This window comes from Alnus glutinosa, chromosome 14 (genome assembly GCF_958979055.1).
Source record: "Alnus glutinosa chromosome 14, dhAlnGlut1.1, whole genome shotgun sequence".
NCBI lineage: Eukaryota > Viridiplantae > Streptophyta > Magnoliopsida > Fagales > Betulaceae > Alnus > Alnus glutinosa.
In genome coordinates this window covers 20,314,097-20,324,771 of record NC_084899.1, presented here as the reverse complement: position 1 = coordinate 20,324,771, position 10,675 = coordinate 20,314,097, and the positions used below count along the sequence as shown (strand labels likewise).

The 10,675-nt window shown below is 35.6% G+C and overlaps 1 protein-coding gene and 1 non-coding gene across 2 annotated transcripts; both read right to left on the bottom strand.

Annotated features, from left to right (window-relative positions):
- Positions 1 to 4,203: 4,203 nt before the first annotated feature.
- TRNAM-CAU (transfer RNA methionine (anticodon CAU)) lies at positions 4,204 to 4,288 on the bottom strand. The gene is given in 2 exon segments: positions 4,204 to 4,239; positions 4,251 to 4,288. It is a non-coding gene; the product is annotated as a tRNA-Met (tRNA).
- Positions 4,289 to 5,787: 1,499 nt separating this feature from the next.
- LOC133856652 (uncharacterized) lies at positions 5,788 to 9,872 on the bottom strand. The gene is made up of 3 exons (XM_062291713.1): positions 9,454 to 9,872; positions 7,938 to 8,686; positions 5,788 to 6,566 (listed from the first exon to the last, which is right to left on the bottom strand). The coding sequence occupies exons 1-3, from the start codon at positions 9,739 to 9,741 to the stop codon at positions 6,059 to 6,061; spliced, it is 1,545 nt and encodes a 514-aa protein (XP_062147697.1). The 5' UTR covers positions 9,742 to 9,872; the 3' UTR covers positions 5,788 to 6,058.
- Between the last annotated feature and the right edge of the window lie 803 nt (positions 9,873 to 10,675).

Genomic DNA, 10,675 nt, shown 5'->3' with positions numbered 1-10,675 from the left:
TAAGAGGTGAAGAGCAAGACATCATCACTGCTAGCCTACAACATGGAGCTCGCTGAACAATTACCCAAACATTTGCAATAAATTGACACAACACAAAATGAAAATAGTCTTGCAAGAAATTGACACAGAACGAGCTCTCTCTCTCTCTCTCTCTCTCTGAAACAGAGCCTTTCTCTCTAAGAAAAGTCTCTCTTCTTCGTTGGTCTTTCTCACAGGGGGGAGGCTTCATGCCTCCCTCCCGGTTTCTGTTTTCTTCCTCGTAGCCTTGTTGGGCTAAGGGGTTTTGTCTCCTCCCTAGTTCTCTAGTGGAGGCTAGAAGTCCCCCAACCGTTAGGGTTGTGTGGTGGTTTTGTCCCCCAGGTTTAGATTCGGTGGTGGTAGCGCCCCTTCTAGTCCTTTTGGACTTTGAAGGTTTTGTTTTGTTTGTTTTTTATTGTTTTAAGATAGGAAAACACCTAGGGAGTTGCTGAAGGAGGAGTGGTGCTCTACTAGTGCCGTTGGTGGCAGTGTTGGCCGTTCTTCAACATTTTAAGCATGTCGCGAGGCCAGATCTGTATTAGTTTGTTGTCTTCTGTTCGGCACGCGCCCCTTAGCTTCAGTTGTCGGGGTCTTCTGGTCTTGCTATTGTTTTTTACGGCCGGATAGATGGTGACTGTTCGGCGGGTAGCCCTCACGTGCCAGGTTTTACTGTCATTCTGAGTTGCATGTGAGAGCTATGCTCCGTTCCTTTTGTCGTGGGTCGGTGGCATCCGGTGACTTTTGGTAGTTGATGTTTGGTGGGGTGTCTTTTGGGAGGCAGTCTTCTTCTGGTTGTAGCTTTGTTTTGGGTGGTTTTCTTGTTTGTTGTTGTATAGATCTGAGCTTGGCTCAGAGTTGGATTTACACCTTATTGGTGTTGTTCTGTGTACACTAGTTAATGGTGATTTGTTCATGTTGTTGAATGCTTTATGAAAGTTGAACTTTCCTTCCAAAAAAAAAATAAAATTTGATACTAAACAAAAACAAGGAGTCAATTTATGCAAACCCATGTAAATGTTATCTTTATTTGTAGCATCAATTATGCCTCACAAAGATCCATACATATGCAAAATAAAGTTAACTTAAAGGATTTGATAACTAAGAGGCAATTAGTCCAAAAGGAAAAAAAAAAAAAGATAACCCCAAGGATCCAACGAAGTGCATCATGCAATTGAAGGAACTTCTTGGAGTACCAAAAAAAAAAAAAAAAATGAAACGTATTTACTATCATGTTTGGGTATTGGAGATGTGGTGCGAAAAAGATGCGATGCGAGAATGACAATTACAATTACCTCAAGAAACGCTGTTGATTATTGATCCTTGTCATTCCCATGAATCGAATCGCAGATCAACACTACCCTTGTTGCTGTGGACTTAAAACCAAATGCGCATTTTTGTTGTTTCGTGAAAAATGTTTTCGGAAACAGATTGAACCCGTTTCCTGTTTTTGCTTTCTCAGTTTATGTTTTTAAAACAACCAACCAAACGCTCATCTACAATACCCAAACATGTTTTGCTGTTTTGGAAACAGAAAACCTGTTTCCAAAACAGGTTGCCAAATGGGCTATAGGTTGTGTTCCAATTGGGTACACCTTTGATTTGTTTCGGAATGGCGAAATAGGAAACGAAGGTGCATTGGCTTGCTAGGGAACTCTCGGGAGGATAATCTGATGTTCACGGTGGCCTATTTTATCTTACTTGTCATCTCTTTCATGGCTTGAGCTCGTGATATGGTGTTTGAATTTGATACCAAATGATAAATTTTAGCTCAATACTCTCTTGTGCCTCGTCTTGTAATGAGAAAAGGTGCTCAATAACTTATATACATGTAATTAGAATTGCACTTAAAAAAATATATTTAAATCGTAACAAAATAGCTTATTGAAAAAAAAAAAAAAACAATATTGTAGGAATAGTACTTTTCCAGCATATTGGGCTGCCTAGTTAAGGTTGAAAACTTGAAATATACTACTCATTTTCAAGGGTCAATTATGAAAGAGAGAAGATGCATGGTTGTTCGATATATGATTGAAGGTGTGTATTTACTTCGGAAGCGAGAAGCGAGCGAATGAGTGATGCGGTATAATTACTAATTAGGGCCGACTGGATAGATATTAAGGTTTAAGACAATATATTTAGGGATAATTGCACCGTTGGTCCCTGTACTATGCCATAATTATTTTTCACTCTATATGTTTTAAAAAGTGCATGGTTGGTCCCTGTGATATGCAATAATTACGTTTTACTCCTTGGATCAATTTTTCGTCCACCATTTTGATTGAATCTGTTAGCCCTACACGTCAGCGCCACGTGTCGCCAATAAGATGGCGGCACGTGTCCATCTTCATAAAAAATATAAATTTATTAATAAATAAATTTATTTATTTTTTTTTTTTAAAAAAACTGGCAGGCAAGGGGTGGCTGGGCCACCCCTGGCGGCCTCTGGGGGTGGCCCAGCCACCCCCTTGCCACATTTTTCCTTTTTTTTTTTTTTGTTTTTTTTTTTGAATTTTAATTTTTTCAAAAAAATAAGTATTTTTATTTATTTTTTAATAAATTTATATTATTTTATTAAGATGGACATGTCAGCGCCACGTGTTGCCAATAAGATGGCGACACGTGGCGCTGACGTGGTATTTGACGGAATCTGTTAAAATTTTTAACGGAATTTGATTGTAGGGATCGATTTGTAATTATTGCATATCACAGGGACCTCCCATGCACTTTTTAAACCATAGGGAGTGAAAAATAATTATGGCATACCACAGGGACCAACGGTGCAATTATCTCATAAATTTAAGTGGCGTCATTTTTTTTTTAATATTTATTTTAATTTTGATATTATATATTTTTTTTTATATAAAAATCATCATTATCATGTTTTGGGATGCAAAATTACTAATTAAATTTTTATATTCAAGTTTTTCTAATATCTTATTTTCAAATGATAATATAGCTAATCAATTTAATATTTCTTGTGACAATACTGTTGATCTTATGTAAAATTCTAACAATTTTAACTTTGAAAAGCTTATTTTTATAGAAGTAACTTAACATGCATTGTCATTAAAATTCTATAAGCGATTCATGCATTTAAAAAAGAATCAAGTCTTTTTATATAATTTAACATGTCAATTGGAGCACTTTTTTTCTATTTGTAAAATTTATTTTAAAACCTTTGGTTCTCAAAATAAAGCTAAACGCTCAATATCATAATAGATATCGTGTTTTAGAAAACCTTTGAGATTAAAACTTTTTTTTATTTTTTTTTATTTTTTGGCAAACTATCAAGGACCCGAATTGTAAATAATTATAAAGAGTGATTTGTAATCGAATATGATGCGAAAAAAATTGGATGTTAAAGACTTTTGGAGCGTTTAATTCTAATTTAGTAACTTTTTTTATCATAATTAGAGGCATTAATTAGAGACTATTTAATAACTTTGTACGCCTTAAACAATTTTTTGTTTTTTATTTTTTTTTAAAAAAATTTATTATACAATTATTAATTGAGGCCTTATTTTATTGGGAGCAACCACCTAAATTACCCAAGGCTTGAGCCGGCCCTAGCCCCTAGGTCAAGTCACGCTTATAGTGGCAAATATAAAAGAAATATTAAAAGTTCAAGTACATCTTTGAAATTAATTGGCAAATTGCTAAGTGGGTTCCAATGATTTTGACTTCATTGATTGTCAGTATTATTCAATATTCACCACACAACTGATTGGATACAACTTTGAATCTAAACCTTTCTTAATTAGGACTCGGACAAGCATTCAAATTTTTGTAATTAAATCAAATCACAATGAGAATTTTTAGTGATTTTTATTTTTTATTTTTTATTTTTTATTTTCCCACTCAACAACAATTATATGTGCATTTTAATGAAGATATTATGCTTTTTCATGGACCTGGCTGTCTGGGAAGCACGTGAAGGTATGTGAAAAGGAGCTAAAGGCCATGAAGGAAAAAGATCAGATTTCTACATCTCTAATTCAAAAGCATGTAGCTCTTTAATGAGGATCTGGCCCCCTTTCATGTGCTAATTAAAAGGCCTCATCTTTTGTAATGTGTACGTGTCGAGCAAGAGAGGTTGGATTTTTCTGTTTTTTTGTTTTTCCTTCTTTCTGGTAATAGCATTATAGCAAGCAGTTTTCTGTTTATAAAAAGAAAAGCTTCAAAAAATGGGGTGAGAGAGGCTCGAACTCTCGACCTCAGGATCACTCAGAAGCTATGAGACCTACGCGCTAGCCAACTGCGCCACCACCCCGATGTCCAAATGTCTGACATAATAAATACAAATCTCTTACTTTTTCAAGCTTTAAAACTACCATACCCACGTGCTAAGAGCAGTCAAAATTAGCTCTTTAAATTTGATTTTTAATTTTTTTTTTAACAAAACCTATAAAAATTATTATTTAACTAATTCTCTATCAAAAATTAAATTTAACATCCATTAGAATCTCTCTTCAAATCCTAAGATAAAAAAGTAAATGTTAATTTTTATTTTAATATTATTTTCTGCATTCAATGCTTCAAAATGTTTGGCTTGACTTAAATTTAATGCATTGAATACTTTTACTAGTTAACTTTATCAATAAAAATAATATTTGTAATCATTTTTCAAGTCTCAATTCATTTTATGACAATAAAGTGATTTTTTTTTTTTTTTTTTTTTTTTATAAGTAATAGAAATTTTATTAAAAAAAAGTAAGACACTCCTAAGTACACAGAGTGTACAAAGGAACAACACAGCTAGCCCATAAAGCGAAACCCAACAAGACCCTCTAAAATTTAAACACCCAACAACACCCAAAACCCTCATGAACCCCAAAACCCAAAACAATAAAAGCCCTCAATAAACACCAAAACAATAACAAAACCCTGATGAAACCCAAAACCCAACTACAGTAAAAGCCCTCAAAAAAACCCAACCCAAAAGAACAAAAAAAGCCCCCAACAAACCCGACCCAAAACCCAAGAGAGACACCCAAACCCGAGCCAATAGCAGTCAAAAAACAGGCCCAAAATACAAAAGAAACCCAGAAATGCAGGGGAAAAAAAAGAAAAGAAACTGCCCAAAATACAATTCAATTCTTCAACGGAATGACTTCAATTGGCTTTGAAATTCAATTCATTTGATTGAAATAAATATAAGGGAAAAGTACACATAACCTCTTAAATTACCACCAAATTGTCAATGTGCCACCCAAACTACTAATTGTGTCAATGTACCCTTATAAACTACTAAACAATGTCCATGTGCCCCACAATAACAAAAATACCCTTCACAAAATTATTAAAAATCTTAAAAACAAAACATAAACAAAAATTATTTTTTTAAAAAAAATTAAAATAAAAAAACCGAAAAATTATTTTTTAGAAATTGTTTTATATAATTTCAATTTGGGCCACCCCTTGAATTTTCATTTTTTTCCTTTTTTTTTTTTTTCAAAAAAAAAAAAAAAAAACTTTTCTTTTTTTCGATCTTTCAAAAAAAAAAAAAAATCGTTTTTTTATTTTATTTTAAAAAAAAATATATATTTTTTTAGTTTTCTCTCTCTCGAATTTATAAGGATATATGTTTTATTGAAAAAATTTTAGGGTTATTTCGTCTTTTTGTTAGCTTTAGGGGGTATATTGACATTTTTTAATAGTTTAAGGAGAGACATTAACACACTTAGTAGTTTGAGAGGCACATTGACAATAGAGTAGTAGTTTGAGAGAGTATGTGTACTTTTTCCTAAATATAAATTGGAATGAAATTCATTCGTTGTACTTGTGTGTGAATAAAATAGGAATATAAGAAGAGTTAACAGATGATATTTGAACTTATTTTTCTTAAAAACCAACCCATCTCTGAAACAAAATAATTGGTGTGACTGCTGCATGCAAATCTCTCTGGGTTCTGAACAGTGTGTATTGGTGAAGCTTTTTCATCATTTGATCAGTTTGTTCAGGGAGCCATTCATTACACTTAATCCGGCTTCGGCTTGGACAGGTAACAGGTTCATTATCCTCCCAAATTTGAGAAAGTTAGCTAATGGTTAAGCAAATACTTCTTGTCATTATCATCCAAATCAAGACTGTCTAGATCTCCTCCAAAATCTATGTTGATCTCACTTCTTTCCTTGCCGTTCAGCTCTTTTGTTTCTGAAGCATAAACTTCAAAGTACTCGTCTCCTGTTGAGGGAGAATTATCTTCCTCTAGCTGTTGCATTTCTGACTCTAATAATGTCTGCATTCTTGCCCTCTCCCTGTCTCTTGGGTATGTGCAATAGAGGAAGGAGTAGATGAAGCAACAGATTGCCATTGGAACACCAATTGCCGTATAGAGTGCCTTGGCAAGTGATGCAGCATTCTCTCTATCCGTTTCTATCTCTACAGAGTCCGATGATCCTTTTGGAACTGGTTTATAACCATAAACGTGCTGAGCCAAAATCCCAACTACAGGGGGAGCAAATGACGCCAGTATGGTCTCAAAAGATCGATCCAAAGCATAGATGCTTGTACGGGACTTCTCAGGGACTATCTCTGCAAATATGGGACTGTGTGGATGTTAGTCCACAAATATAAAACAGGAAATTAAATGTTCCTAAAGTGTGTCATAGAGTTGCTTTCCTTAAGAAATTGTTTGCCTCCACCAATTCAATAGCAAACACTTTGAAGTGCATAAATTCTCTATAGTTTGGTTGCGTTTTGCACAAAACGAAACTAAATTAGACTTTCTATTCTAGTAAGAGAGATAAATTTTAAAACTACATAAGGTTTTGAGAGAGATAGAAGAAGAGAATTTTCTGTCTTCAACTCGGCCTGCAATTTTACACAAATCACCAAATCAAATGCCATTTGTGCCCTACAACCCACTGCTGCGCGCGCGCGTGTTCGGTGCTTCGCACTGTACTAGAGCTTACACAAGTACATACACCCAAGTATTACTTGTTTTAAAGCAATAGTTTATTGTGAGTTAGGCATTATACATGTGTACTTTAATTTCTCATTTTCCCATGTGAGATTCTTTTCTACTAAGGCTCTTTAAATCATCCATTTCAAAATACACCCAAATCATAAAACATATATACACACTAATTTTGAAAACTCTTTTAACAGTTCAACGTTTTGGGGCTTTCACTGTTATGGGTTTTGGGGTTTTTGAGGGTTTTGTTGGGTTCTGCATTATGGGCTAGTTGGTTCTTCTTTTGTATACTCCCTGTGTACTAAGGGGCACCTTACGTTTTTTTAATGAAATTCCTATTACTTATAAGAAAAAAAACAGTTCAACGTTTACATATCGAAGAATAGTGGAAAACTAGAGGTATAAATATTCTAATTTAATCATTTCATTTTCAAAATTCAGTAGTCTGGCATGCATTACTTCAGACTATGACATTGTGGACTTTGATGTAGCAGCAGCTCCAGTTCAAGAAATAATCATTATTTGACATGTTATGCCTAAACAATTTTTCATCTATACAAGTGCGTGTTTATTGGTGAAAAGATGCCATGTGTAGGAAAAGAAAGTAACAATTGAGTTGTGGATTGGATTTGTTGCTCTGCCCACATGAATCAATCAACACAACGTAAGTAATGCTACACCTGCAATTCTTTTACAATTTGTTAACACGTGTCACAATCAAATGTAAGTAATGCTACCTCCGCAATTCCTTTACAATTTGTTAATATATGTCAGCATATTATTAGAGTGTGTCAAATTTTTTTAGTGATTGACGTAGCTTCAATCACAAGCTGACATGTGTCAACTTGTTGTGAAAGAGTGGTAGGTCTAGAATTTTTCCAAACGTATATATAGACGCATAATTGAGCAAACCTGCAAAAAGTCCATTCTTTTTGCACATTGCACTTATCTTGAATAAGTATACAATTGTAACTACTTTTTCAACTACATCAAGAATACGTACTTGTTAGTTGCTGGAGCATTCCAGGATATGGTCAATCCCATTATGAACAGGACCAGCCCATGCATGAATGCCGTGGATGGATCATCAGGCAATACCAGCAGCAAAATTGCAGCTAAAGGAATGGCAGAACCTGAGCTTATCTGTGAAAGGATTATTCTCCCGGAATTTGGTAAGCGTTTTGCAAGCAAATCCCCCATCTTCCCTCCAAACAGACCCCCTAGTGAAGCAGCAATTATAAAGAGCATCCACAGGAATGCTGTTGTCTTATGGGAGAAACCTATAAGTTCTAACCACATAGTGGCAAATGACAATGCAGACCAGGGGAATGATCCAGAGACACCCTGAGCCACAATTATCTGGAAAGATGGGATTCTTATAACAGATTTTGCTTCTTTAGTTAGGTACTTAACTTCTGACCAAAAAGACTTATGTTGAATTCCATCTTTAGCTCTATCAGTCTCAGAAAAGTTTGGATCGTTCGCAAAGAGGCGGACCAAAATACCTACTATTACACTTACTAGTCCAACCAAAAGGAAAGAAATTCTCCAACCAGGGATGCCCATGAACGATGTTTGCGCTAGTAATACAGAACAAAGCCCCCCAATTATGGAGCCAAAACTTGCTGTTAGTTGTAGCCATCCAAAAGCCACACCACGGTTGCTATCATCGGTTGAGTCAGCAACGAGGGACTGAATGGCAGGTGTAACTATGGCAAGTCCAATCCCATTTAAACCTCTTGAAACTGCCACCTATTTGATCAAACCAGGCAGCTAAGTGTTAAGTTGTTTATCTTGCAAGTCATGGAAAACAAACAGAATCAACAGGAAAACTTCATCTCCTGCCACAGGTCTTTTTTTTTTTTTTTGAAGCTATTCATCACAGAATGAAATTCTTTCATTAGGGCTTAATTCATATTACCGATATATATATTTTGTGAGCCAAAATCAATGAGAATTAAACGTGACTAGCCACAACCCTGTTTTTTTTATTGCCTATTCTAGAAAATTCTAATTCCGAATAGAAAGTAAAAACTCTCTTTTTACAAAGCAAAATGTATTGCTTATTGTAGGAATCATACAAAGTCTAAAATCTAAAACTACCCCAACTTACCCATTAAACCGACCCCATTTCATGGGTGGCAACCGTGGCATGCTAATATGAACATAACCCAAAATTTGTAACGTAACCAAATCATGTAGATCATATTCATATTCCAATAATTCCATCCATTTTCAAGTTCAACCATATCCACTACATGAACATAGATCTGTACATGTTAACATGAACATAGATCTGTACATGTTATAGATCTGTACATGTTAACATGAACATAGATCTGTACATGTTAACATGAACATAACCCAAAATTTATAACGTAACCAAATCATCTAAATCATATTCATATGCCATCCATTTTCAACTCAACCATATCACAGCATCCAGTTTTAGATAGAAATAACAAAGAAACAAAATCACCAACACACACATACAGAGAGAGAGGGAGGGAGAGAGAGACCTGGAAGTAGGTGGAGGAGATGGCAACGAGAAAAGTGGCGGCGGCCCAGAGAAAAGCGCCGAGAGCAATGACATGGGCACGGTTGTGACGCACAGCCAGGTAAGCGGCAAGTGGGTAACAAGAGGACTGCACAATGGATCGGAACAGAGTGAGCGAGCCCAACCCAGTTGGGTCAGTGTGAAGAGCAGCCCCTACCTCCTTGTACACCCCTGGCAACAATGACTCGTCAGCCCTCTCCATAATGCCCGCCAGATTCACCAGCACCAGCGTCAGAGTCTCAGATTTCATTTTCAAAGTCTCTTCCTCTGTTTTGCACCTTAAAACGGAGATGTTTACCAACCAGATTGTCCAGATCTCTTCCTGTCTTGGGGGGAGAGAGAAGAGGGAGGGAGGGGGTCAAGCTGTCAAGGTTGACCTGGACAGTCTGTGTGCGTGTAAGAAAGACTTGAAACTTGAAAGTGAGGTAAACATGGCAACGGGTTAAGTCTTAAATTTGGCGCCCAGAGTGAAGTTTGGGAAATTGCCACGTGTGGGGTTAGGATTTGCTTTTAGGTACTTAAATAAGAGTAATTACCAAACAAAAAGGTACTTAATTCTTAGGGATGTGTTATTTCCATTAACATGTCTTGTTTTGTAAATGTTGTAAACCACTAATATGTCTTCTTACGTAAATGTTGTGCACATTTATATTATGCAAAAATCATTTCTTTAAAAAATTGGTTAGATTATTTGCTTTTTATGGAAGGAAAGAGAAAGGACAAGGGTGTTGTTGAGGCAGAGGTGGGTGCAAGAAGTTTTGTCTTAGGTTAGGCCTAAGGAACCACTTAATCTGCCGTTGGTATCTATACTCGGTAGGAAACAAACGGATCATTTCTTAGGTATAATTTAGGTTTATTATAAAAGTTTTGTAAGTATAACATATTGTAATTTCTAGGAAAAAAAATTGCAAAAACAGTCTATATAGTTATTGTAATTTACAAATCACTCTGTGCATTATAAAAAATAATTCAGAAATTTTTAGGTAGGCCAAAATAACAATTTAATTTTTGCAATCAAATTCCGTTAAAACATTTGACAGATTCCGTTTGTATGCCATATCAACACCAATAGCTGGCTTTGGGGTGGCCTGCGAGCAGCAAGCCACCCCAAATGGGGCCGGGTGTGGCGCGCTGCCACTGGCAACCACCCCCCCCTTTTTTTTTTCTTTTTTTTTTTTTAAGTT

Excerpts from the sequence above, each read along its gene's own strand:
- LOC133856652 (XM_062291713.1), bottom strand. The coding sequence starts at position 9,741 with ATGAAATCTGAGACTCTGACGCTGGTGCTGGTGAATCTGGCGGGCATT. Across the intron at positions 8,687-9,453 it reads TCTCCTCCACCTACTTCCAG|GTGGCAGTTTCAAGAGGTTT; the intron begins GTCTCTCTCTCC and ends TTGATCAAATAG. Across the intron at positions 6,567-7,937 it reads AATGCTCCAGCAACTAACAA|TCCCATATTTGCAGAGATAG; the intron begins GTACGTATTCTT and ends ACATCCACACAG.